Genomic DNA, 26,643 nt, shown 5'->3' with positions numbered 1-26,643 from the left:
ACTGAAAAACAACAGAGCAGTGAGACACCGGCAAGGGGATGAAAGTGAATTGGGTATTTCTGGTGACCATGTGCCAGTGATCATTTAAAATATGTGACTCTATCAGCTTTTCAAGGCCTTGCTTAGGGTTAAGTGTGGCTCTGTTGCTTATTTCTAGATTCGGATGGGCTGATGAAAGTGGGATTTGCAAACACGAAGTGCAACATTGAGCAACGCTTGTGGTTCCTACCTGAACTTTCTCAAAATCCCCTAAGCAAGGAAATCTGCTTTCGGTTTAAACCTCTGCCCATCAGCAGCAGCCTGCGGATGGTCCCGCACTGCCAGCTGGATGGGCACAAAAAGGAAGCAAAACCCCAGACCAGTGCAGTATGTACCAAATCCAGGTCAGGACCAATGCACCTCATTCTTATCCTCCAGCAAATTCAGTGCCTTCAGACTGCCTGACACACAGAGAGCCTCGCCGTGTGCTCCTCTCAGTCCTAGCCGCTGGGAAGTTCACGAGATCAGCACTTCAGGACTCCATAAAACCTTCTCCAGCCACTTCTTACTGTCTTTGACCCTGAAGCCTGGACTGGACATTTTGATCTTCATTCTGTTGTGTGCTTTGCTGGTGGTTTTCTGCATGAAAAGCAAAGGAAATCCACCCCGCCCCACCCCCAACCCCAGTAGTGTTTTCCAGCTCTCTAACGAGCATCTCTAATCAAAGGCAGCCCAGGCACAAGTGCAGAAATAACAACCCCTCCGTTTCACAGAGCCGCTCACAAAGCTGGCCAAGACCATTATCCCCCTCTCTGATTTGGGTGGTTGCACTACCACTTCAGAAAAGTTTACAGGATTTAGGTTTTTCTGCTGGAACATATTCAAACCAACTTTTCAGCATTTTTTTCTGGTGACAATGTCATTGCTGGAGTACCCGGGGCTCGCCCTGGCAGGGAAGTAACCCCTGCACCCAGGATGATCGCTGTAAAGAAAGCTAAGGCAAAAAAACAAACAAACCAAATCAAAACCTGCTTCCCCTGAGCTCAGGGCCTGTCCTAGTCCATCACTAGGAGATTATGGGGTTCGATGGACACCAAGCTAGGGATGCTGCCTGGGTGCTGGCCGTTTGGTGTGGGGTTATTCTCACCCTGGGCAGTTTTGAGCCCTGTCTCATGGTGCGATCTCCTCAATGTGACACAGAGATGGCGCTTCAGAAGCAGAAGATGATGCCTTACCTGGAGGTGATCAAGGGTAGGATCAGCATCTTCAACATCCTCATGAGGAGCTCTCCAGGAAAGGAAAAGTACTGCTTCTCCTGTGCAGAGAGCAAAGCTGGTGTGTCAGCTGGGAGCTGAGAAGTGGATCCTGACCTCGGGTTAAGGGCTCAAACCTGATAAACTCGCTTTTTTTTTTTTTTTTTTTTTCCCTAGTGGGACACAGCTTTGAAGCTTTGAGCTTGGCTCCCAACCTGTGGTTGCTGAGACACAGTTTCCCTGGCTGTCCCTTACCAGAGCTGGTCTGGGGCCAAGAAATACAGGCTACATGTGGGAAACCTGGCTGTGAGCTGGAGCTGGGCGTGTGCAGCTGCTCCCCTCCCTAAAGCATCTCTGGACCCACCACCCTCTGGGGAATGGCCCCCATGGCCCTGCTGCTGGCTTGTCCCCGGTGCTGCTGTGCTCCTTGTTGGGCAGCAGAGACTCAGAAGTGACCCAAAGCCTCCAGGTGCAACCTGGTGCCCACCCGCCCTGCCTCCTTCCATCCATCTGCCAGCCAGCCGTCCCTCCACCCATCCGTCTGTCCCTCCATCTGTCTGTCCATCCACCATCCCTCCATCCACCACCCTCCTGGACACTGAGCAAGTTCCTTCCATGCCTCCCTCCCTCGTCCATCAGCCCAGCCGTCCACCGTCCATCCTCCACCCAACCTTCCCCCCCCGGCCCCCAGCTTTTCACTGCACCGTCCTGGAGACGTCAGGGAAAGGTCTGAGGTGGCCGAAGCCAAGTGCATGCTTCCATTGCTCCAAAGGCCCGAGCACCACTGGGCTTTGAGGGATGCCAAGGCAAACTATTGAACCAAGAGCCCCGTGCTGCCGCCCCTGTGCTACCCCCCCCGCGTGGCCTAACCTTGGCTGAGCTCCACGTAGCGTGGAGACAGAAGGGTGCAGGAAGGAGCCACAGAACCGAGGAGCGTCCCCTTTTTCACTGGGTTTTCCAGCCCTGTGACACTTCCCCATTGGGGAAGGAAGCAAGGAATGGCTGCTTCGTCTGCGGCATGGAGGCTGGGCCAAAAGTCCCTAACGGGGAGAACTGGGCAGTGGCAATGGGGCTGGGGCAGGGCAGGACGAGGGGCAGGACCCCGGGTGGGTGCAGGCGCCATGGGAGGCCGTGGGGTTCTTGTGGCCATGTGCACTGGGATGCAGCGGGATTACACCCCACTTCAATTAAGTAACGAGATCATCCTCTCTCGGGGCAGTGATGCTGCAGTCCGTAATTGAAGTGACAAGCCTCTGCTAAATCCTTGCAGGTTACGCGGGGATGGTCCAGCGTCAGCCGAGCTCACTGAAGCTGGGACCCCGCTGAGCATCCTGCCTGATCCCGCTGAGCATCCTGCCTCCCGTGGCTCAGCCAGCCCGGCACACGCTGGGCTGAGTTACGGCTGAGACGCTCGATGCCCTTAAAACCACCGGGATTTTACCGCGGTGACATTTAACAGCGCAGCACTCCTAGAAAGCGCTGAGCAATGGCGATTGCTGGAAGCCCCCAGGCTCTCAGCAAACCCCGAGTGGTTTTTGCTGGATCTTCTCCAAAGCGTGGACCTGGGCTTTGCTTTGAGCACCTGCAGGGAGAGGCAGCAGAAGCTCGGCCCCGGGATGCCGGCACTGCTGCTTTGTGCTTTAGGCTGTTTGCAACCCTTGGGGGCAGTGGGGCAGGAGCCCCCTCTTCCCATCCCCATCCCTCCTGCAGGCTCCTGCAGCCTGACAGGGTCTGGCCCAGAGCCCCCACTCCCAGCAGAGGGAGCCAAGATTTGTCCTGCAGTTTTTGGGGGAAAAAAAAAAAAAAAGAAAGGCCACAGACAGAAACCATCCACGAGAAGGCCCTTTCTTGGGCAGAAGCCTTTGCTTTTGTGGCCGTGTCCCTCTGTGGCTGCCCCGACTGCCGGTCCCGCTCCGTCTCCCTCGCTCCCGTCCTGTCCCCAGCATCTTACCAGCTCCGTCAGCTCCAGCGCCCGCAGCAGGAAGCCCAGGAGGCAGCCGGTGGCGACCGACAGCATTGACAGGGTCAGGAGGCCGTTTTTGCTCCAGAAAGCCCTCACCCACTTCCAGAGGCGCATGGAGCTCACGGAAAGAGAGGCCAGCAGAGCTTTCCGGACACGCTCCCACATGGTCCCGCTCAGCCGTGCCCCTGGGAGCAGCTCCCGGCACCGTGCATCGCTCCGGGCATCGGAGCCCTGCCCTTTGCCGGCTGTGCCGGGTGGTTAATCCCCAGGGCCAAGAGCCGTGCTGCTACTTGGGAGCCTTTCCCATAATGGAAAGTGACGTCTCCAACTGGGTAATCTGGACTTGGCTTTCTGCGAGCGCCGGGTGCCGATCCCAGCCGAGTTAACCCTTCCTGATGCTGCCACCCCAATGGATCGGGGCCACGCGCTGTGGGCTGGGAGCAGGGACACAACATGGGAGCTCCCTTCCACAGCAGCTCATGATCCAGGAGGATCTGGGTCCTGGGTCCCGCCGTGCCCATCAGAGGCTGCTGCAGTGTTTGGGCTCCCACCGGCTGTGAGTGCATCCCCATCCCACCCCACGTCTGTGTTGGTGCGAGGGCTTCGTTAGAGCAGAGCTTGCCAAGGACTTTCCCAGAGTCATTAATAAGTTCATCCAAGAATTTCCTGTGCTGGTCTGAACAGTTCGGCACCCCAGCATATCGATGGATGGTGCTAAAGGGACCCAAAGGAATATCTGTCCCAACAGATGCAACTCCCCCGCCCCAGCTCTGCAAGGAAGCTGCCCCGCAGGCCATGGGCTGCTCACTGGGCACATGTACAATAATCATTGCTGCTCACAATATTTTGGGATATTTCTTCGTGCTGGATTGGTTCAGGGATACAGTGCTGTTCCCAGGGAGCTGAAGATGCTCTGGGACCGACGAAATACTAAAACCTCTCTGAATTAAAACCTTTCTTGCACAGATTAAACAAACAAACAAAAAATTAAGAACACCAAACCCTCTCAAATCACTGCTGTATTTTTACACATACAAAACTAGGCCACAGACAGGGCTTGATATGGAGATTTGGTATGGAGATATCCATTGTCCTTGCCTCTGTGGGACAGGATCATTGCAGCCCCCCCAGTGTGCTGAACAGCTTCGCTGCTGTTCCAGCAGGGATGTGGTGGCTTTTGCAAGCTATCTCAGAGGAAGCAGACCTCCTTCCAAAGCAAGAGCGTGGCATATAGTACTTTCCATGTTTTGGCCTTTGGAGAGGTCACTGTTGGTGTGCATCATGACTTCGGCTTTAGCACGGATTGTTCAACCTGACAGGTGGAATAGATAAAATATTTGTTCATCAGCATAGCTAAAATACAGCTGTCTCCATTGAGTTCCATCTGCAAAGCCCTCTGCAGGCAGAGGGATGGTGTTTGTAAGCCACGAGTCAGTAACAGCTTGCGAAAGGCATCCCGAGTTGTTTGGGGGTCAGGGACACCTTAAAGGGGGGTCCATGGGGCTAGCAGCAAGTGGAGGGAGCAAGCTGAGAAGGGGAAGGGTGTGGAGAAATCCACGTAACTGGGAGTGGAAGAACACTGGGGACCTGTGAGAAAGAAAGGCATGTCCCAGGGAAGAAAGAAATCAAAGAGGGAGGGGAGATCCCAGCTCCTATGAGATGGAAAGTAGGGAAATAGCAGGGGGTGGGAGGGGAGGCCCTGGTACCAGTGTCTGGGTACAAGGCCTGGGGAAGGGGCCCTGGGACCATGCCGACTGCTGCCTGCTGAGGGACACAGGACCTGAAACACAGCTGCTGCCTGCTCATGAACTGACAGCAGTCCACTTGAACCTACCATAAATCTCAACGTCGTCATAGATGTCAGTGTCCCTGTGGGGGAAAAAAACGGGATGCTGTGAGCAGTCTGGTCCCCCATGACCTCCCACCACTGAGGCAAGGGCCAGCTCCTGCTGCTGTGTCTGTCCCACCTCCTAACATGCCTCTCAGCTCTGGTGTGCTCCGTGTCACCCCTTTCACCTCCTGCCAGGCTCATGCTTGCCCCTCTGGGCTGCTCCTCCCGAGAGATGGGATCCTCCAGCATGAGGGGAGAACGGATCTGGCCCCTCTGGCATTGCACATGGACGGAGGCCCCATCCCAGGACGCTGGGAGCCCCTCGTGCTGTGCCAGCAGCAGCAGCTGAGCAGTACCCAGGCAAGTCCCATGTGCTGGGACCACAGCTTGGGGAGGGCTCCCAGCATCCTGGGAAGTTTCTCCCAGTGCCAGAACCTCTCCTGACACCAAAAATCAATGGAAAGGGCAGACTGCCCCCCTAGGCCAACTAGCAGGCATTATGCTTATGGCCACTGCCTGGGTTGGATGGTTTAGAGCCAGCACTCGATGGCCAGGGCTGGTTCAGTGCTGGGCAATCACCACAGCTCATGGAGTGGGGAGGAAGGGGCCAGGAAACAGATACTCACAGGTGTAGCATCACAGCCCGGGGCACATAGCCATCTGCAAGAGAGCAAGGAGAAGCACATCAGGTTGTGCCGGGAGCAGGGCCATAAGCGGGGTCGCACCCCAGCACAGGCAGGGCTTAGAAGCACCCCACATCCCCAGGAGAGCTGGGGGAGAGGAGCAGCCTGGCTCCGGGAAGCCGAGCTGGACCCTTGGGAGGAACCTGCTGACAACGCAGGGAACCAGCCTGCTGGGCTGGGTCACAGCCCTGATCCCCATCTCTGCCTGGGGTGGGTCTGCAGCCCATTTCACCCGAGCACCCTTCAGTGCAAGCATAGCTCGTGGAGTCTGTGACCAGAGCAAAGCCCTGGGAAATGCAGAGGCTTTTAGCAGAAGGAGATGACGAGCCCAGCTAAAGGCAGAAATGTTTGTTCTGAGTGGGAGGAAGAGCACGGCATTTTTACAAAGAGAAGCAGGAACACTGGAGACCCAGGATATGCTGACTATCTCCAACAGCAAGGGGATGTCTCCCACAGTCTAATGATGCATGTGCAAAGAAAGTTGTTACCAGCAATGACTGCCTGGAAGCTGTGTGCTGTGATCCCTGCTCCAAGCAGAGCCTCAGTCCCCATGGACTTACACCTCCTCTGGCTGTTTCGGCAGAGGATTTGCTCCTTATTTGTAAACTCAATCACATCAAGAATTTCTCCCCGTCTGAGTGGCAGATTCTTCCCTCCGCCCCTCTTCTCCGTCACTGCAGGGTCAACCATCATCTGGGTCAGGACATTGATGCTCCCTTCAAACTGAAACACAAACAGCAGTGCTGCAGCTCAAGCAGCTGTTCCGAGGAATGCTGGCCATGCAGCTCCAATCTCCTTCCCTTCAAGGAAAAAGCAGGCTCCTCTTAAGCAAAAAGGTCTGCGGGACCAGTCTGATCTGGGGGTGCCTTGGTGGGGCATGGGGCAGGTCTGACCGGGTATTGCCAGGTCTCTGCGGTGCACAGCACCCTTCCTGGGGAGCAAGAGGGAGGTTAGAGGGATACGAAACCGCTCAGTGCTACTCACCTTGAATTTCTTCTGAAACTCCCTGTCTGCCTTCTCTTCCTTCTTGCATTCTTTGAGTGTCATTGGCTTCATCTTTCGGGAGGCCTGGGCTTCTCTGCAGAGTCATTGCGAGTCAAGGGAAAGCCTGGGTAACCCCACTCCTACTCCCCCCCTTACACTTTTTCTTCCTGGCCAATGCTGTCACATTTCCCCTGCTCTGGGTCTCCCTCAGCACCCAGAGGTGCCTCCCTCCAGGGATGCTGGTACTCTTGAGCCAGGTTTAAACCCTCCACTTGCGCCCTTCACCACCAACATTTCTATTGCAACCCCAGCAAAGACAACCGAACAACCAGCTTTGCAAAAGCGTCAAGGATTCTTGGCAGTTTGAGGCCCCACGGAAAGCACGAAACCCCCTCGTTACCTTTGCACAGCTGCCAGTAGGGCAAACCTGCCAGAGGCTCGACCAGCATCTCTTCCTGTAAAACCAAACCCAGAGAGAGATGCTGACATGAGGCTGGTGTAAGCTGCAGGCACCCACTGAGACACAACACAGGGAAAGAGACTGAAACTACAGTGAGAGAGGGACCACTGGGACCACCAGCTGCTGAATTCAGAGAAATGAGCCTTGAAATGAGCCGGGCAGGTCAGGGAACAAGGCTGGCAGTTCTGGGGCAGCTGCTCTCCATGGTCCTTGCCTCGCTGGGCCATGTGTGTCCCTAGGGCCAAGCTCAGTTGATGTTAATGGACTCATCCAGATGGCTGAAAAGCACATTTGATAATTTCAGGGGATCAGTCACCCATGCTTGTTTACAAGGTGGCAGAGAAACCCACTGTCCTCCCACGCATGGGCGCAGCCAGCCCAGTGTAGTTGCTGCTGGCTGCAGAATTCACTGGGTCCCCAGTGCTCCCTGAGGCACCCCAGCCAGCACCCAGCCTGCACCCACCTCCTCCAGGACGGAGATACGCTGGTGGTCGGGACGTGGGTGGCAGTGGAACACTTTGGTCTCTCTTGACCGGCCCAACGGTCTCTACATCATCGTATATCTCATCTTCATCCCTGGGACAGAGCAGAGTGTGATTAGGAAGCCATGCAGCAGCCTGTGAAGAACAATGCTTTGTACCACTGGAGCTGCCTGCACGAGGAGCCATCCCAAGCTGGGCTCTAGGAACAGGCAGGAAAACCGATGGACCCATGCCTTGGTGCCCGATGGAACTGGTGCCCTTCCCACCTGGTCAGGACAGCCTGGAGGCCACCTAAAATTAAAGCACCTCATCAGTACTTACCCTGCTGCACTTGGAGCGTCCCGCGGTGAGAACCGCGCCGGGCCCGATGCCACACAACCTGGTTTTGGGTAACCTGTGGTAAAAAGAGGAACCGGAAAGCAACAAGGGATTATTTCAAGTTTTCACCTCAACTCAGAGGATCAGAGCCTCCTCAGGCTAGATTTGTACAGGGGGATGTGGGGTGATGAAACTGGCTGCACATCTGGATCCAGTGAGGAGTTTTTCTCCATGGCCCATCTGGGAATTTTCTTCCTTCCCTACACTCTGGGGCATGGCTCACTGGGGAGCTCCACAGGGAGCTTTAATGGATGTATTCCTGCCCTTGTGTCCGTAATGTTTTTTCTCCCTGGACCAATGATGAAAGGCAAGGGGAAGAAGCCAAATATGAGTATCTTGAATATGTTGAAAACGCTAAACTCCAGATCTCCGTCAGCTTGGTATCAGGGCAAGTCCTGGGCATCTCCAAGTGCTCAGGGACATCATCAGCCAGAAAGTGCTGCTGCACCTGCTACAATCCCCAGCATTCGTACAGCCGCACCAAGATGCCATTAGTTTTATTGCCAGACTCATAGCTATCACCAGCCTGGTCAGCTAGAGCAGTCAGTAACCAACACGAGTATCCAACACTGGGGCTCTGATGGGGTTACTGTACCAAGTGATGAGCAATCACATGTCAAGCCTTAAAAAAATTGTAAGATTACCTTAAAACCTGTGATTAACAAAAATAAGTAAATCTAGGGGAGTCACTCTAGGTTTTCCAACTTGCCTCAGTTTCCAGAAGACAATAAAATACTTGAAAACTGCCAGATTTTATGACATATGGAGGGAGGATCACTCACTCCTCTGCCAGGGCGACTCTAACCCTCTAGGCTGGGGCCCCTCTTTGGGTGAGCATCTCCCAGCACAACAGCACAGTCAGGACTGATAAAGGCCTCTGAATGATCCCACAAAATGGTGGGCTAATACAATAATATAAAAGAGTTTGGCTTTGCAGTTCTCATAGGGAAAGGGAACGGCTCTACTCTTAGAGTTGCACTCTGCCCCACAGTTATGGCATGAGCTGGGTAAAAGGGAAATGTCCTTATAACAAGGTGGTAAAGAAGAAATTAGAAAAGTTGAGGAAGAAGCAAGATTTGAAACAAATTTCAAAGCTGAGAGCATGTCTTAGCAGAGTGGTGGCTGTTAGAAAGCAACAAATCTGCCTAGATTTGGAAGGACACCATCTGGTAGGACTGTGGCAGAGTTCGTGCCGAATGGAGAACCACCGCGTCAAGAGGCACCAAGCCCTGCGTCCCGCAGGCAGCCGGCAGCCAGTTAAGGACATACCAGGCGGCACCCCGGTCCCAATGGTGCCCCCATGGTCCTGTCTGTGCCCCTGCAGCCTTGGCAGCTCCCTCAGGCTTGGAGGCAGACGGTGTTGCAGGCAATGTGCTGCCAGCTTCAGAAAGCCTCTGCCCAAAGGGTGTGTAAGTGCTTCTCTGCCGTGGGACGGAGGAGGCCAGCTCTGCTTCCCACCAGTGATGCTTGACTGCTCTTACAGTCACGGAAGGGTGGGCTGGTCGGAAAGGGCCTGAGGAGCCTCTCATCCAACCTCCTTCTCAGAGCAGGGCTGAGAGAGCCTCAGAGCTAGAGCAGGTCTCAGGGCCTCGTCCAGCTGACACCTGGATATCTCCAAGGACAGAGATACCCATTTCTCTGGTCCCTGCCACAGGGCTGCACCACTCCGACAGGAACGAATTTCCCCTTGCATCTAACTGGAGTTTCCCCTGCTACAGCTCGTGCCCATTGGTCCTGCTCCTGGCACCTCTGAAATGTCTGGCTCCACCTTCTCCTCCCATTAGGCAGCTGTGGCAGTGCGATGTCACCTTTGCCTTCCCTCCTCCCAGCCAACCAAGCCTGGGTCTCAGCCTCTCCTTCCCCATGTGCTCCAGCCCCCAGCCATCCTAGTGCCCAGCACTGGACTCGCCCCCGTTTGCCAAGATCCCTCAAGTACTCGCTCCAGCCCCACTCCCTGCAAGCACCCCAGAGTCTGATACCTGTCCCCAGCCGGGGACATGGCACTTGATCTCTCCTTGTTTCTCCAGCTGCTGTCCTACGTCCCCTGCATGTGCTATGTTCATAAAGCCCCTTCGTCACTAACCAGCCCCCACTTCTCTCTCAGCCCACCCAAAATTTCTGTCTCCCAGGATCTCCAGGCTCTAAGTTGGAAAATTTTGCATCCTGAAGCGGTTGCCTTCAGTGGGGGGCTTTGAGGTGCCAGCAGGTGCCTGGCCATACCCAGCTTAGCGCTCCTTGGCTCCACGGCAGGACGGCCGGGCATCCCAGGACGTGCAGCTGCACGGAACTTCTCCAGATCCACGGCAGGAGGGCGCCTGGGCTTGGCCGGCCTCGCTCCCAGTGTCATGACATGTGGCAGAGGCTTCCTCCGAGGCAGAGTGGGGTGCCCTGTCTCCTGGGTGCTTCCCACAGCATCTGGGGAGGCTGCAACGGCTGCACCTTTGGCTGGAACTGCTGGAGCACCCTTGTCTTTGATGGGCGGCCATTTCTGCTGGGCTTGGTTTCTCTGGGGAGGATCAGAGGTGGCTCCAACTTCCTTGTTCAACACATCTCTTCCTCCTGGCTTTGCAGGGGCTGGCTGGGAGCTGGTGTCCTGAGCAATACCCTTCTTCAGTCGTGCCATCCACTCCGGGGTCTCAGAAACGGGATGAGGAAGCGAGCTCTGTCCCACACTCTGACCTTTGCTGTGGGGTGGAGGAGCCCTGCTGAAGTCCACCCTCCTGGTCCGAGGGGACTCAGGGGGCGGCTCACCCTTGGAGCCCAGCACAGGCATCTGTCCTGGCTCCGTTGCAGGGGATGCCGCCGAGCGACTCTCCAGCCAGCTGCCTGCTTCAGGGAGATCTTCCCTGTTGCCTTTGAACTTTGCTTGGAGGTGTCGCACCATGGCCCCTTTCCCCTCCGGGTGCCTCTGCAACCATTAAGAAAAGCTCCAGTTAAAACATTATGGAGGAAAATGAGTCAAAGCCCCTCTGCAGAAAGCACTATTGCTTCGGCATGGCCTGACACTGAGCCTCCTCCATGGAAAGTGGCCTTTGCTCACTGCATGGGTGTCTGAGAAAAGAGCTCAGGGCTGAACCAGACTGGGAACAGGTCCAACACAGTGAGGGCACCCAGAAGCTGTTTCATGGAGTCTTTTGGCCTGATCCATCCTCTGCCCACTACCAGGAACCTTCCAAACAGTGGGACAGGGAAGGGAATTATGCCCTACTGGTAACAAAGCTCCTGAGGGCAGAATTTGAGACCTTGATATTGCCCAAGGCTCGGAGGGGAGCAACCTACTTTGCCCTGGCCCTGTCCCCCATGAAGACCATGGTAATCAGAAGTGTGGCAGCTCCCTTGTGAGCTCCAGGAAAAGCCTTGAGGAGCCCAAAACCATGGGGCTGTGTCCTGCTCTGTGACGGCCTCTCCATAAGGAGAAGGGGTCTGGCTGCTCAGAGACAGGAGGTCACGGCACCTGCATGGAGGAGACCATGCAGAGCCGTCGGCCTCTTTCCTTGGAGGAAAACCCATCCCGCTGAAGGCTGTATGCAAAAAAAGGCCAAGAAACAGCAGATCTGCCCTACTTTTCTGATGAGGTGTTTCCTGTGCTGCTCACACCGTGATGAGCGCACAGGCAAACTGGGCCACACCAGCCCCAGCGCAGAGCTGCCCGGGCTTCCTGAACGTCCCAGCAGCACCTTTTTCTGAAGTCTCTGGAGAAAGACTGTCAGGAGGTGCCTGGATGACTTTCAGAAGAAGAATGCCAAGTCTGAGATACAGCACAAAGCTCAGGGATGATAGGGTTACATTTTCATAACCATCCCAGATAGACTATATGGACGGGGAAGGATCCTCTTCCTCCTGCATCTTTCTCCTGCCTTCTTGTCCTCAGACCACAGCATCCGTTTGCATCAGAGCTGGCTGCTCCATTTGCCCTGCCATAGGCTTTGGTTTTGAAGTCTTCCTCCCTCTGGGATCTCAGTCTGGGTTTGCACTTGCGTAATTTTTTTTTATTTCACAACAGAAGGGCTAGAGCACAAAGAAGCTACGCAATATTTTCAGACATAAATGCTCAAATTTAGACACCTAAATAGGTTCAAGTTCCCCTCTCATCCCTGGGCAGTCACCGCAGTTTCCCCAGTAAACACTGCAAACACAGCACTCTGAGCAGAGCCTGTGGTAGAACAGCGTGAATTTGCTGTTTCCTGCACACCAGGCAGTGGAGATTTCACAGAAACTAATGAAAAAAGCAACTCTCAAACATGCCTCAGGGATTTTAGATGTGAACACAATTCAGACGTTTCTAACCATAAGTTCTAGTGCTGTTCAATGGGGTGGGACAGACAGAGTACCTGAGTCTACCTATGGGATACAGCACTGCTGTCACAGTAATAAAGTCCAGCTTTTTGCGTTGCTGGGTGCCCTCCTGGGTTCAGCAGCACAATGTAAGCTTCTCCTCTTTCACATATTTTATATTCAGCCCAATGTCACCTGGCAATTCTTGCTCTGAGCCCAGGAACTGGTCAGAGACCTTTGAAGCTCCGACCAGCGCAGATGGACCACAGGACTTTGCCTGTTACTACTCCCTAAGGGGGGCGAGGGTCTCAGCAGGACCTGGCCCCTCACAAGGACACAGCCACAGAAACTCTCCAGCTTCCTGAGCAGGAGATATGGCTCTGCTCCCCACACCCCATCCTCAGGTCCACAGCAGCCCAGGTCAAGTTCTTACTCACCATTTTCCATCAGTGGACACTTTCCTACAAGTTCTCCTCTTTTCCAAAGACCATCAGAGGCATCCAGGCAGGAGGACTTGTGTAAGGCAAGCCTCTTCAGATGGCAGCAGGGTCCCTCTCCTCTGAAACCAGAAGCTCTTTCCTAATGGTTGGTGAGAAGCTGTGTGCAATGCCAGGAAGTAGCTGACTGTGAAGCAGCATGAGCAGAAAGAGGAGGAGGAGGAGGAGGAGGAAGAGGAGGAGGAGAAGGTGGAGGAGGAGGAGGAGCAGCACCTTTTTGTGCACTTCTGGCTTGGACACTGGACTCTGCTGCTGCCGGGCAGTGTGAGGCCCACCGGGCCCTGCTGTCTCATCCAGAAAAGAGCCCAGACTCTTGACGAGAGGGAAGGGTTCCTGCGAGGAACGAGAGGGCAAGTTAGGTTCTCATCTCATGACAGCCAACGTGAACATGCTGCAGGCTGGGTTTTCACAGCCCCATGGGACCTGCAGAGTGGAGGAAATTCGTGATCTGCTCTTTTTGGGTAGCACGGCACAACCAGCATGGCCTGTGCAGCCCAGCCTCAGCCAAGCTCTGCATGTGCATGGGAGGGTGGGGCAAGGGCTCCAGGTTTTAGACACATCCAGAACTGGAGGTTGTTTGCTCCATAAAGGGAAGCAGAAGTGTTCTGCACAGCACGGCACCTAGTTGGGTCATCTTTGTGTTGAAATGTCCTGCTGTTCGTTGCCTCAGAGACAGGAAAGCTGAGAGGTTGAGTCAAGTCCCATCAGCATGGGGCAAAACCCCGCCCTGCAGAGGAGAACCCAACCCCTGCTTGGGGCACTGGCTGAGGCCTGCAGAGATGCTCTGCCAGCTGCAGACTGGTGATGATGTCCCTGCCCCGGGGTGGCATGTCCCTCTGTCCCTTTGGGAAGATGTCCCACCAGCAGCACCCATGGCTGTTTTGTGCCTGAGGATGGCTGTCAGGGTGACCGTTTTAAGGATAAGCTGGTGGGTCAAGGATGTGGGGAAGGTTGGGAGTGACACATGGTGGTAAATGGTGGTGGTCCTCAGCGGCATCCTGTGGAGGGGACACTGGAGGGTGGGATCCCACCGGATGGAGGCAGCATGCTGGGGGGTCCTGTGCCCAACCCTCTGGGTGCCAACAAGGTGGGCATCTGGCTGGGACAGCCACCTCCCTGGGGTCCCCATGACCACCTGCCCGCGGCTCCAGCAGGGTGGGGGGGACAGGACCATGTTTGGGGGACAGGGACACAGGGAGGCTCCAATGACATGTCTGGGGGACGAGGGTGACGGGGAGGAGGAAGGGTTGTGTCCTGGGGTGACAGAGGAGGCTCGAGGGACTTATTTGGGAGAACGTGGGGGATGAGAAGGATGAAGGGCTGTGTTTGGGGCTGACAGGAGGATGAAAAGCTGTGTTTGGGAGAAACAGAGAGGCTCAGGGGCCACGTTCGGGGAGGGCGGGGAGGCTGCAGCGCTGTGTCAGGGGGAGGCGGGTGACAGGAGGAGGCTCAAGGGCTGCGTTCGGTAGCGACCGGGGGGCTCAAGGCCCGCGTCAGGGGGCAGGGGCTGGCTGGAAGCCGACTCCCCGAAAGCACCGAGGCAACCGCGGCCGCTCCGCGGTCCCTCAGCCACTCAGCCCCGCCGCCCCCTCAACCCCCTCAGCTCCGCCGGGCCCCCCCCGCGGCGGCCCCGCTCCGCCCGGCGGCGCTGCGCAGGCGCGGCCCCTGGGCGCGGGATGGCGGCGGCGGCCGTGCCGGTGGCGGCGGCGGCGGCGGCGGCGGGCTCGGAGCCGGCGGGGCCGGGGGAGGAGGCGGGCGCGGGGCCGCAGTGCCCGGGGCCGGCCCGCCTGGCCCGCCTGCCGCTGGCGCGGGTGAAGGCGCTGGTGAAGGCGGACCCGGACGTCACCCTGGCCAGCCAGGAGGCCGTCTTCGTCCTGGCGCGGGCCACGGTGAGGCGCGGCGGCGGCGCGGGTCCCTCGGCGGGGAGCCTCGGCCGGGAGGCCCGGCCCGGCCCGGGCCGGCCCGCCGGGGCCCCCCGTGGGCCCGAGGTTGCCGGTGGAGCGGCAGTTTGCTCTCCTAGCCGGCGTTTTGCTTCCCCGAGGCAGTTCTGAGCCTGTTTGGGGTCGGCGTCCAGTTGGCCGTGGCTGCAGGTTGAGGGCTTGTGGTGTGCAGGTGGGAGCAATGTGTGACAGGGTTGTTCCCATCACCTTTGTAAGGTGTCTCCCTTTACACAGGCGAGGGTTGATGGTCGGATAGCTTTGGCATCACGCTCCCTTGCAGTAACTCCTAGGGCTGCTGCTGGGTATCCGCCTCCGACAGCTGAGGCATCCTCGGCATGGCACGCGAGGGCTGTGTCCCAGAAGGTGCCCTGGGAGCAGCTGACGCACGTCTGGTCTCAGACATGTTCAGAGGAGACAGAGGTTGGGCTAGGTGCTCTCGGAGGTCTCTTCCAACCTAGATGATTCTGTGGTTCTGTCTCTGCCCTGCACAGCCTTCTTTCCTCTGTTACTTCTCATGCACATCACTACCCAATAAGTTAATCTGTGGTTTTCAGAGCTATTTATTTGAAAGGGGATGTTTTAGGATGGCAATTTTGGTTTCTTCTAAAATTCTGTAGGACCTTTCATTTTCCTTGTTGCACAGATGTTCTTTCTTCCCTCTCCCATTCTCCTTGTGAAACTCTCGTGTTTTTGCTTTGCAGGAGTTGTTTGTTGAAACCATAGCCAAAGATGCTTATGTGTACGCTCAGCAAGGAAAAAGAAAAACTCTGCAGAGAAAAGATCTGGGTATGAGGCCACGTTTAGTACTGTCATTAGCAAAGGGTTGGTAAGAGGGAGGATTTTTCTACCTGTCCTGGTGTGATGAAACAGTTGTAGGAACAACTTATTTCTCCAAAGATGAAAGAGAAATCTCCTACCAAATATTATATGCTAGTAATTTCACACACCACCTCCAAAACAAATAAACCTCTTTGAAATTGGTCACTGTACTGTGATGCAAATTCAAATGCTGCTATTTGAAGTAAACACAAATATGGAGTCAGCTTTATCTATGTTAATTGTTTTCACTTTGCTTTGCAGATAATGCTATTGAAGCTATTGATGAATTTGCTTTTTTGGAAGGTGAGTTTCTGCTTGGTTTCAGTTGGTTTCAATATTTTCTGGAGTCCCCTTCTTGAGAGAGAAAGAACGTAATAATTTGCAGAGCCCCTCTGGGGCCCATCTTTAATAGTTAGTAGTGTAACTCATCTATGTCCCTCTCCCCCCTCAGAGAGGTGAAACACAAATCAAGTTGTCCTGGAGATACGTACAATACTTTTTAGTTAAATTTGGTCTTACTTCTATGTGATTCATTTATTAAACTAAGTTACTGCATATTCCATTGGCAGTTTCTAAACAAGTTTCAGTTGTTCATATAACTGCCTTTCTGTTTCCTTTCTGATTTCCGAGACTGTTTTTTTGTTTTCATTTTTAGGTACTTTGGACTGAGCTGGCCAGAGATGGAGCTCTCTGGAGAAACAGACTGCAGAGATGGATGTGGGGTGGAAAACAGGACACTGAGAGTTCGAAAGTAGTTCCTAGAATTGAGACACTGAAATGGCAACCATAATGTTTTGTATAAAGTTTAAGTTGTTGTAAGTTCTTTATTTAAAATATGTATTTTTTCATAAATATTTTGTACGTCACTCAACTGTGCCCTGTTGCTGCAATGCAGACTGCTCTCCAGTTCGGTCGTGGCACACAGCAGCTGCTCTGCCTCTCCAGGTACTCTGCAGCACCACGAAGCTGTGAATGGAGAGTGGATTAGCTTAGATGCCAAGGCATGGTGATTTTTTTAATGGAAACGTATTTTTCTTTGTATATGTTTGTTTCTTGGCCAACATTAAATTTTTTGTTGTTGTTGAATAGCTGTCCTGATTCCTCCTCTGTGCTGCTGTGATGAAGGTCTTGTTTCTATAGCACTAGCGTAGTCTGGAAAGGATGCCTTCTAATGGTGTTCTGCTTTTGCTCATCATTTCCTCAATGCATCTGTTACAGTTAAGCCCAGCTCTCCTCCAGGAACTACGTATGAGCTCCAGGGAAACTCTTTGGTTTGTTCATGGAAGCTTCCATAAACTGTGATCCCTGCACCTGCAAGTGATCTGAGTCAAAAAAAAAAAAAATCCAATTTTGAATGCATGAATGACATCTGCCATGTTATGCTGCCACTGCTCTTCTCCTTTGCTCTCATTCCTGAATCTGGCAAAAGAATTACCCTGGGAATTGGATCTCGTCCCTGCCAACTGGACTTGGCAAGTAGGTGCAGAGATCCTAACCTCTGTAATTGAGAACCGCATGCAGCAAGTGTTCAGGATGCATCGCTGCCTTTGCGCCGTGTGTCTGTGAGAGTCTCTTGCAGCATGCAAGCACTGTTGGTGCTTCTCATGTTTCCAGGACTCAGGAGACTGTTACTTTCCTTTGTGTTTAACAAGTTAGAAAGAAGATGCTCCAGGGGTCAGTCACACTGAAGGGAGGCAAAAATAGTCATGGATCTCTCCTTGTGGTCATGGGAAACACACTGTCCTTGCTAGTGTCCTAGTGTGTCGCTGTCTGTTATCAAAGACCAGTTTTGGTCTCAATTTTGGTGTTGCAGAGTGACAAAGGTGGGTTATCTCTAGATAAAAAGCCCATTGAATACGATGAATGAGGATGAAGGATACACATCTTTTTCGAATGAGGGGACTTAAAAGTGACTCTGAGTTACCACAAACTTAATTAGTTTGAAAGCAATAGTAAGAACAAAGACCCCCAAGGGAGCTTCCCTAGGCAGTGGGCAAGCCCAGTTGCTCTCAAGAAACACTTTGAAGTTTGCTTGAAGCCCGATCCCGGTCGGCTTTGTGGGAGAGATGCCATCACTGTCCGGGCTGCCTGCATGTTTGTTCAGATCACAATCTGGCAATGTTTGCCAGCAGTATGCAAACCCATTTGTCCCCAAGCTGTTCACCTTCTCGCCTGCTGAGGGAGGGCTGGTATAAGTATCTGGGATGCTGAGCCCTTCTTGTGTTTCCTAAAGTGCAGTATGCAGGACCTGCTAGCTGTAGTGTTCTTGGCGGGACTTTCACATGGTCCCATCTTTGCCAGTAAGTTCCTTTTTCCTTCTCGTTTTCTTTGGTGCGGATTTGGGCTCTTGTGTAGGAGAGAAAAGGGCTTGTACTGGTGTGTGGTGCGAAGCCACGTGCGGGCTTTGTACGTGATGTTTCTGTGTGGGCATGGAGTGTGTTTTCTACTACGCTTCACTGTCTGAACACCATCAGGGATTGTCTCCACTCAACAAATAATACAGGAGTTGCCTCTGAGGAAGCTGCTGTGCATAAGTGTTTGGGGAGTTTAGAGCCCAGGAGCTGCTTTGTGCTGTCTTTCAGGTGAAATTGTTCCTCTGATCCTAGCTCACATTGCAGTAACGCAGAAGTAGAAGAGAGCAGGGAATGGGTATACGAAGGTAAAACTGCTAAACACAGCCTTTTTTTTTTGATTAATTAATTAGATAGGGCATTTAGTCCAACTAGCCAACTCTTAGAGGTCAGATGGGTCATGTCCATTTATAACTACTCTAAAACTCTTCCTTACACTGAAGCCATTTGCTTCAAGGCAGCAGGTGGCTGGAGCCGTGTGCTTGGAGCTCAGTGCTTCCTCCTGGCTTAGGCAGGTGAATTATGACTGGCGCAATGCTGAGCTTGGTGGTTTGTGATTACAGGTGCCGGAGCCATCAGCAGAGAGGGCGAGCAAGGGAACCTGTTTGAAGAGAGGGGCTGCTGCCAGAGGCAACGCCATTTCCTCCACGTGGGGCGTGGTGAGTTCCCTCTTCACCCACAGGACACGTGTACCCTTCAAGCATCCCCGCTCAAGTCCCACCTGTCTTCCCTGGGGTGTTTCTTTATGTTGAAATTATCCTAGTGACTTTTCCCTCAGGGGGTTAAGGACAGAAATATTCAGGGGACTCCACACCCAGATAACCCAACACCTAAAACAAGTTTTGTGGAATAGGAACTGGAGAGTAACCTGGCCACTAGGTCTGTTCATCTGCACGCAATAGGTTTCATATTCTGTACAAAGGTGCTGCACCATGACTGAGATCTGTGTCAGGAAGTATGGGTGAATTCTGTGTTTGAAACATTTGGGTACTGTGTAAGTTCAGGACTACTGCAGACTTTTGGTTCTCAGGTTTAATATTGGCAGGGGAATCAGTGAGGCAATGGGGTGTCCTGGCTTTAATGTGCAGAGAAAGTAGGAAGGAGGTCCATTAGTTCACCAGAGGAAAGTCTGTGGCCTTCAAGAGTGGCTGTTAGTCTCAGTTCCCCTTGCAGCCCCTAAGGCTACATAAAATATGCTTCAGTCAATATTAGCACAGATGTGTGAAAATGGATTTAAACTGTATGTCCAAAAGTCTGAGGTTTCTTTAATCAGATTTCTTTTTTTTTTTCAATGTGTAAGAGCAGTAGTCATACAAATTTAACCTTTAGTGTTTGCAAAACATCTGAGGTTGTTATGTGAACAGTAGAAATTATAAAACGATCGTAGCCAAATAGTAAGGAATAATCCTTTTATCACTCTTGTTTCACAGATGTCTCTGGCAGCCCTGTAAGCGTGGATGTTGGGAAGTGCAGGTCTACCTGCCCATCCCAGCCTATCAGCCCCCACCACCCTGGCCTCCTGGCGCTGTCCAGACACACTTCCATGCTTGATTTTCTTAGAAGTAAGAAGGTGAGAAATGTGTCTTTGTGACCCCAATGGCGGGAGCAGTTGGTTCTGCATGAAGGTCACGCACTGGTGCCTGGGGCTCTGATTTCGTACATGTTTTCAAATACCTGGCACACGCTCTAAGTTACTGTCTTCTGCATTGCAGTAAACTAGTTACTGAGCCTCTTGTCCTCCTCAGCCACCAAGCAGTGGAATATGCAGGGCAGACAAACAGAAACTCTGTGAGATACCCTATGGCAGAGGATGGGCTGGAGTTCGGCTGGGTGCAGAGCAGGGCCATCACAGTACCTGCTTGGGTGCTCCAGGCAGTGTCCAAGTGTATTTCTGACCTCCCTGAGACCAGCAGCAAGACCAACTCTTTCAGCCACATCTGCTCGGCACAAGAGCTGGTGTCTGCTCAGAGCGGTCGGAGGCCCTTTGCTGCCTGGGTGAGCAAAATTGGCCTTTGAGCTGCTTATGCCACTGCCTTACCTTGTGCCATGTGTCACTCCTAGAAGGGACTAGAAGGAGCATCCCCAAACACACAGGCTGCGGTGCTTTCTTTATCCCAGGAGACTGAAGTTGCTTAATGTCCCATCTCCATCCTGTCTGGCAGCAGGATAGCTGACCCTGCAGAGGGAATGGGAACAAGATCAGCAGGCACTGCACCTGCCTGTACTGTGCGTGTTCACCTTGGGGTCTGTAACTGTGAAAAGTTTTGTCACTGCCTGTCACCACTGTGGCTCTGCTGCCTCAGCACCTTCCAGCCCAGCAGGTCCACATTCGCTCCCCAGAGCTGCCGTCATGCTCATCCTCCGCATCAGGAGCCTGGAGGGAAAGTGGGGCTGCTTCAGCCATTGCCGCTCAGCTGGTTGTAGCAGAGCTTTGGGAAAGAAACAACTTTGCTCTGAATGTCATTGCAAAGGGCAGCAGCACAGCAACACAGTGCTGCCGTGCTGGGATAAAGGGGTAAAAGCTGAGTCAGTTCCAGGTCAGGGGAGGTTTTTATCAGGGAGCTGGTGCGAGCTGCTCTTAAAAGTGAATCTGCCCCTTACTCCATTCTGTGCAGCTACAGGTCGGGCACCCCGAGGTTCCAGGAGCACCACGTTCCTGCCCGCCAGGGTCCCGCTGCGAGCCAGCCCGCATCCACGTGGAGCGGCTCCTGCTCCTGGAAGGCGATCGGGAGGTGGAGGTGGTCGACGGCTGTCACTGCAGCGCGTGGCCCGAGGAGTGTCTCCGTCTCCCAGCTCTGAAAACGTTCTTTCCGGACTCTCCCTGGGAGGTCACGGTTGACGTGGGGAGATGCTCTGAGCCGACCTACAGTGCAGGTATGGGGATGGTGGAGGGCCCCTCTTCCACCAGGAAAACAGGGACGAGCCCTGCTGTGTGGTCAGCATGCTTTTCCGCAATGTCAGAGCTTACAGCAAGGTCCATCAGCACCCAAGTCTGCCACGCAGAGCCTCTGATTTACAGGGGGAGGGGACTGTATTTTGAGCTTGGTTTTTCCTTTCCATTCTGTTGCTGTGCCCTTACAGCGCAGGTCCGAAAGTGCAGTGAGAATCCCTTCCCCTATGCATGCTGTGAGGGTGGGAGTACAACTACTTTATGGTCCAAAGAAGTGCGCTCTAATGATGGACTGTAGACTTGAAGGGACCTTGGGAGTCTCTGCTCCAAAGGAAGCTTCAAAAGCTTGCTTCAAAGCAAGAAAAACAGTGTGATGATTAAAAACTGTAATACTGAACACTTAGAAATGGAGTTTCCTTTTTGACATTCTGAAATGCACTTTCATCTTGGCACCAGTGAACTACGCTCATGTTTCAAAAATCATTTGGAAATGGAAATTCCAAACTAAATCATTCCAAACAAGTCAAAACCTTCCACTGGGATAAAGCTGAGTCAGTCCATTTTGAACTAGTGGGCTGTCTCGCAAGTTCCCACATAAAAGAGCGTCACGTCAGTGGAGATGAACTGGTCCTTTTTTATCAGGATGAAAAGTCATACTGAAATGCTTTTCCACAACTCCTTGATAAAAATCAGTTCTCTCTGAATTTGTTGAAGTTGTTTAATTGCCATTTTGGCATGTAAAACCATCCAATTAAAACCTTCCAGGCAGCTCTTGTGGCAGGGCTGCACAGCAGCCACTAGAGAGGGATAGAGATTGATGCGAGTCCTAATGTCAGCTAGGAAGGCAGCCAAGGGGCCTGATCCAGAGGGGGTGGGGAAGCCAGGTGGGTGGCCAAGAAGCCGAAATCCAGAAGGGCTCTGCTTGTGGATGAAGACGATCATTATTCTTCCGTCCTTTGTCATCCTTCCTAAAGGAGGGATCTGTGAAGACGGGCACTGTGGTCCCACAGCCTTGTGTAATCTGGCAACAAGACACAGCAAGTGGATCATTAGGCAGCGTGAAGTGCTTTTTTCCAGGGGTGGGAGAATGAGCACAGACATTTACTTCCTAAATGTGTGACTGGAAGGTGCTGGACAGTGGCAGTTGTCCCCAGGGTTGCTAATGGATGGTGGCTCATTCAGCGATAACGGCCCAGGACTGGGAAATGTGGACTCGCCCTCAGCTTTGCCTCTGCCCCAGGGCAGGTCTCGGCACTTTCCTTCTCGATTTCCCCCTGTAAAGACAGGCTGAGGTTTTCAGCGTTGTGTTACAGACTGGCAGCAACAGAGGAGGGGGGTCCTGGAGAAGGGTGTTAAAATCTCACCCAAAAACGCTGGTTCCCAGAAATCAGTTGTGATCTTGTGTTCCCCTCAAAGCATCCCAGAGACCTGCGGTCAGAAAATGCTGTTCGCTTCCCCAAAAACACAGTTGCATCCTGGACAAAGAAATGTCCTCCAGCAGCTGATGGAGAAGTAGCTGGGAGGGGGGTAGGAAACTCTTACAGCCATTTTAGAGCTTGGAACCAGATGCAAACCCTGCAGAACCTGCACCCACAGGGTACGGGGCAAGACAGCTGCTTAGAGACAAAAGCCCAGGAATGACCCCTGTGTCAAGTTAGCCATCCTTCACTGCCTGTAGCTCATGAAACGGAAATTTTAATTCTAATTTACTTGGTGAGGGAGAGAAAAGCTGGGATGTTCAGCAAATAAACTCCTTTTTTTTTTTTCTCAGAAGATACATTCAAACTGAGCTCCGTGGGACAGTCTGTGCCGGTGTCCTTTAAGCCGGACGTTTGTTGTTTCCTGGAGGAGCCTCTCCCTCCTCTCACGCTGCAGGGCCCATGCTGCAGGGACAGAGGGACGGGGATGCTGCGTCCCATGGGGGACCCACGGGGGAAACAGCAGTGAAGACGCAGGCTTGCAGCCTGTCTGCCTGAACCCCTCTTTGCCTGCTCTCTGCAACATGAGCTCTGTGGGCATCCTTAAAAATCACACTAGGCATATCAAACTGAAACAATCTTTTTGTTTTTTTGCACTGGGCATTTTCCATTGAATTAGGGCTTGAATACGGAAAGAAAAGGCGAAGCAGGACTCAACCTGCATCTGCAGGGGGTGAGTTTGGCCCCTTCCCCTCCTGTGGCCAAGCGGGGCGAGAGCAGCTGCAAATATTTTGGGGGAAAGCTGAGTGTTTTTGTTTCAGGGAGCTGGGAAGCAACTGGTCTGTCTGAAAGGCTCTGGGGGAGGTGGGCACCGGGGGGGATACGAACCAGCCGTCAGCCTCACAGCAAAACCCCATCCTGGGCCGTGCTAGGAGGAAGGCGGCGGGATGCAGGGATCGCTCCAGGGCAATGCGTGAGGGAGGCGGCGGTGGCAGCAGGCTTGCACGGAGCAGGGAGTTACCGAAGCAGCCAGGTGGCTCGTGGAGTGGCTTTGAGTGCTGGCTGGGTGGGCCTCCGTGAGCACGTCTGTCATGGGGGTGGGCAACAGCAGGAGATGAGCTGATGTGCTGTTGTGTATTTCCTCGGGAACAGGAGGACTTTGCAGCACAGGTGTCTGCAAGAGAGACGGTGGCACTGGGCTGGCCAGGGGCTGGTGGGGTCAGGGGCTTGTGCTGGGCACAGCAGCCCAGCCAAATCCAGAGGAAGCTGAATGAGTAAATTCAAATAATGCTCCCCAGCTCCCTGGCGTGAGAGGATGTCTCTGGAAAAAGCTCTGCCATGAATATTTTATGTTCAAAGTCCTTCTTTCTCGAAGATAAAATGTAATAGCTCATGCTGCCTCCCCAGGGATATGGCTTTTGCAGGATTCACAACTTCTACCCAGAATGAACTGTCTTTGCCCTGTGCTCTGAAGCTGAGAGGGAGGAACAAAATCTGTAGCTGAAGCCCCGAGCTGGTGAAAGAACGAGCCCTAAAATCTTAGCTGGGGCCCCTCACATGGAAAACCAGCACTTCCCATGCTAGGGGCTGGATGCCAGAACCACACAGCAGACACACGGCAAGGATGCTGCAGTTGTGATGGCCTCAGACAGCCCCAGATTAAATTGCCTTCTTGTTTCCTTGCAGGTAGCCTTTTCTGCATGCCCACAAAGTTCAGCACTGCTCTGGTCAAAAATCCACGTGGTGGGGAGGTGGTTCAGACGCTGGAGAGCTGCGAAATGAAGGAGAAATGCTATCGTGTTTCCCAAGTGGAATATTATTATGAAATTGTGCACAGCTCCACAGGACACAGGGAGAAACGGCTCAAGGTTGGTCCCTGCAGCTCGGTCTCCCCTGCCATGGGCTCAGCGCTGCTGCTCTGTGGGGTTTAAATAACCCCAGGCTGCTCTGACCTGGGCAGCTTCTCCCAGGAGAGTTAAGCACAGCCTGGCCACAAGCTGTAGTGGTAAAAATCTGACACTTACTTTATCCTTTGCCACTAATTCATTTATACATTGGTGCCATAAAGTAACAAACAGGTTGTTTTTTTGGGGGGGGTGAGGATTTCTTTAAACACTAATTAAGGGAATAGTGAGTTATTTATGTGAAAAAGGGTTTAATTGTTAAGTATGTCTTAAGCTCAGTTCAACAGACTCGACTTCAGCATAGCTTTTGTGCATAGGTAACCACGATGCAATAATAATAATGTGCCCCCAAAATACTTCTCCCTGTGAGCTTTGCCTCCCTGCTGCCCTTTTGCACAGGGGTGTGTATTCAGCTTGGGGGTGGAGGGCGGGTGCAGGGATGCACGACCAGTCCCCCGGAGTGTCCCCTGCGAGGTGCGGTGGGGGATTTTCATGCCTTTGTTTTGCAAATCTTTGCAGGAAATTGATGTGGGAAGGTGCTTGGGCAGCTGCTCCTCGGGGGATCCCTGCTTGCTTAGGTAAGCACAGCTGCCAGGGTCTGGCCCCTCATGGGCACACCGCACACATCCAGGGGCAGGTTCGAGCTGCCTCTGTGCCCACTGCCCTCCAAAGGGTCCCAGGGCAGGGCCTAGGGGTAACACCGGAGCAGATTTGGGGTCGCACCTGCAGCTCACCCGTGTCTAATCATATAGGGACAAAGCTGAAACAGAGCGGTGTTTGCAGTGATGCTACAGCAGCTCTGTTGCTTTGAGGGAGAAAGAATAACCTGCTGATGACAACGCTGAATTCAGCCATCAGGCAGCTGGTTGTAGAGCTTGTGGTCCCCCACAATAGCAGAGGAAGATGGGGAGAAGATCCTGACAAAGGCCTTCTCTGGCCTGGAATGTGCCATTGCCGTTCCCTGCCTGTGATTTGATTCCTGCAGGGTGGAGGAAGGAGGAGGAGGAGAAGGAGAGGATGGGGAGGCTCAGACGGTTGTTTCAGGCCAGGAGGGCAGCACTTTGTCTTGCTTTCAGAGACAAAATGTGTCAAATGCATAGGGAAACAAATCAACCCACAAAGAAAAAAAATCCTTGCTTTGCACGGGCAGAGAGGGAGGAGGCAGCCTGCTGAGTTACGCCAGAAGTAAGGAACAGAGGCAGAGCCTCCCTGGTCTGGGCATCTCCCCTTTCCCAGGTGATGGAAGGCAGGAACCTGGGGCCTGAGGGGCGGGCGGGGAATGTACTTGGTTTGTCTCTAACTGCAGGGAGTCACAAGGTGGAGAGAAATGTCTGGTCTGGGCAGAAGCTGCCTCTAGCCGCTGTGCCCCTCACCGCTATGACGTACACATGTTCAGGAGCCATCGAGACCGCATTCGCACCGTCGTGGCCATCCAGCAGTGCAAGTGCAGGGGGTAGCTGGGCTGGGGACCTGCAGGTGGGGTTCCTGCAGGACCCCTGCCAGACTGTCTGTAGTATATGTAAATGAGAGAAGGCTATTTTATCAATGAAAGCTATTTTAAACAGCGTTTGCATAAATGAACCCTCCACAAAATGTTTTGCAGCTTGTAAAATAAACATCATGGGCAATTTGCAGCTCCTTGGGGCTCCGTTGTGCAGCTCCCCAGCCCCTCGGTCTGCCCAAACATCCCGGGACGATGCGGTGTGCGGAGGGATGGATGTGGCTGTCTGGCACTGGGACCACACAGGGCCGGCTGCTCCCATCCGCGAAATGTGGAGCAGGAATTGGGTGGGAGAGGGAATCGGGAAGGTGGGCATGTTGGGATGGAGGTGTCCCCTTGGCAGGAAGCCCCGCCGCTGCAGCTAGCGAGCAGGGAAGGGAAAGGAAAGGATCCACAGGATGTGAATAGTTTCCTTTGTTGATTAACCCAAGCCTGTCATTGCCTCCCCGTGTATTCTGGATAATTAACAGCCCTTTCACCATCAAAATGTGGGGTTAGGATAAATTACAGTTGCCAGCTGGCCAAGCAGCCTTTGGTTCATCTCCTGGCGGCATTGGTCTGGAAGTGCTTCAGCCCTGCCAGCTGATGGACGGACACACAGACGGACAGGTCCAGCTCTGCTCCTGCACCTTCCACTCTGCACCAAGCTGCTCACAGAACAAGCACCTGCGGGCCTCCTTCACAGGGATTTCCTGTGGGATTCACGGGTCACTATAAAACCTAACAGGCTTTTCTAATCCTGCTCCTTTTGTCTGGCTGGATGGTATTGTATAGTGCTAATTTTTCTGTTAAGTCATGTGGCATTAAAACAAACAGCAAATGTAAAGAATCCAAGTGTCCTGTGTCAACACGGTCACCTTCACCAACCTGGTTTCCCTCTGGTTAGGGAACGCAAGCAAGGAATTGGCTTTTATCCCATCATCCTGAACCTGTAGGGTTCTCATGGTATTTCAATAATACTGGGCACTCAAGAATTACCAGCAAATGCCTTTTAATCCTTGGGAAGGCAATTGGAGATGCACACACACACACACA

The 26,643-nt window shown here is 53.3% G+C and overlaps 4 protein-coding genes across 6 annotated transcripts in view; 2 read left to right on the top strand and 2 right to left on the bottom strand.

Moving 5' to 3' along the window:
• The window catches only part of LOC310886384 (excitatory amino acid transporter 5-like), a 32,904-nt gene extending 28,808 nt beyond the window's left edge, over positions 1-4,096 (bottom strand). The window contains exons 1-2 of the mRNA XM_083810896.1: positions 3,184-4,096; positions 1,215-1,294 (exon numbers count right to left, since the gene is read on the bottom strand). Coding sequence (XP_083667022.1) covers positions 1,215-1,294; positions 3,184-3,360 — 257 coding nt within the window. The 5' untranslated portion in view covers positions 3,361-4,096. The remainder of the gene's footprint in view (positions 1-1,214; positions 1,295-3,183) is intronic.
• A 105-nt stretch (positions 4,097-4,201) lies between these two features.
• PRAM1 (PML-RARA regulated adaptor molecule 1) lies at positions 4,202-13,273 on the bottom strand. The gene is made up of 10 exons (XM_083810855.1): positions 12,726-13,273; positions 10,234-10,921; positions 7,957-8,029; positions 7,617-7,729; positions 7,094-7,148; positions 6,694-6,787; positions 6,270-6,432; positions 5,653-5,686; positions 5,030-5,064; positions 4,202-4,507 (listed from the first exon to the last, which is right to left on the bottom strand). The coding sequence occupies exons 1-10, from the start codon at positions 12,726-12,728 to the stop codon at positions 4,503-4,505; spliced, it is 1,263 nt and encodes a 420-aa protein (XP_083666981.1). The 5' UTR covers positions 12,729-13,273; the 3' UTR covers positions 4,202-4,502.
• A 1,173-nt stretch (positions 13,274-14,446) lies between these two features.
• On the top strand, positions 14,447-16,630 carry POLE4 (DNA polymerase epsilon 4, accessory subunit). Its single transcript, XM_083810890.1, has 4 exons — positions 14,447-14,674; positions 15,427-15,511; positions 15,806-15,847; positions 16,200-16,630. The coding sequence occupies exons 1-4, from the start codon at positions 14,462-14,464 to the stop codon at positions 16,211-16,213; spliced, it is 354 nt and encodes a 117-aa protein (XP_083667016.1). The 5' UTR covers positions 14,447-14,461; the 3' UTR covers positions 16,214-16,630.
• A 151-nt stretch (positions 16,631-16,781) lies between these two features.
• LOC310886362 (uncharacterized protein) lies at positions 16,782-26,618 on the top strand. 3 transcript variants are annotated; one of them, XM_083810871.1, is made up of 7 exons: positions 16,782-17,020; positions 18,459-18,554; positions 19,326-19,465; positions 20,511-20,769; positions 23,890-24,071; positions 24,627-24,685; positions 25,414-26,618. In XM_083810871.1, the coding sequence occupies exons 1-7, from the start codon at positions 16,903-16,905 to the stop codon at positions 25,562-25,564; spliced, it is 1,005 nt and encodes a 334-aa protein (XP_083666997.1). In that variant the 5' UTR covers positions 16,782-16,902; the 3' UTR covers positions 25,565-26,618. The 3 variants fall into 3 exon arrangements, 2 of the variants coding, with proteins under 2 accessions (XP_083666997.1, XP_083666998.1); XM_083810872.1 differs by lacking the exon at positions 16,782-17,020 and adding an exon at positions 17,034-17,844; XR_014575279.1 differs by lacking the exons at positions 24,627-24,685; positions 25,414-26,618 and adding an exon at positions 22,557-22,936 and having other exon boundaries at positions 23,890-24,028.
• The last annotated feature ends 25 nt before the right edge of the window (positions 26,619-26,643 follow it).

The sequence above is a fragment of the Anser anser genome (assembly GCF_964211835.1).
Source record: "Anser anser genome assembly, chromosome: 25".
Taxonomy (NCBI): Eukaryota; Metazoa; Chordata; class Aves; order Anseriformes; family Anatidae; genus Anser; species Anser anser.
This window is presented reverse-complemented; position numbering and strand designations above follow the sequence as displayed.

Bases quoted from the DNA above. Each gene is read 5' to 3' on its own strand.
- PRAM1 (XM_083810855.1), bottom strand. The intron at 7,149-7,616 runs GTGGGTGCAGGC...TTGGTTTTACAG, and splicing joins GTATCTCCGTCCTGGAGGAG to GAAGAGATGCTGGTCGAGCC. The intron at 5,687-6,269 runs GTAAGTCCATGG...GCTCTCTTGCAG, and splicing joins CCGAAACAGCCAGAGGAGGT to ATGGCTATGTGCCCCGGGCT.
- LOC310886362 (XM_083810871.1), top strand. From the start codon at position 16,903: ATGAATGACATCTGCCATGTTATGCTGCCACTGCTCTTCTCCTTTGCT. The intron at 17,021-18,458 runs GTAGGTGCAGAG...TTGTGATTACAG, and splicing joins CTGCCAACTGGACTTGGCAA to GTGCCGGAGCCATCAGCAGA. The intron at 19,466-20,510 runs GTGAGAAATGTG...CATTCTGTGCAG, and splicing joins ATTTTCTTAGAAGTAAGAAG to CTACAGGTCGGGCACCCCGA.
- POLE4 (XM_083810890.1), top strand. From the start codon at position 14,462: ATGGCGGCGGCGGCCGTGCCGGTGGCGGCGGCGGCGGCGGCGGCGGGC. The intron at 14,675-15,426 runs GTGAGGCGCGGC...TTTGCTTTGCAG, and splicing joins TCGTCCTGGCGCGGGCCACG to GAGTTGTTTGTTGAAACCAT. The intron at 15,512-15,805 runs GTATGAGGCCAC...TTTGCTTTGCAG, and splicing joins TCTGCAGAGAAAAGATCTGG to ATAATGCTATTGAAGCTATT.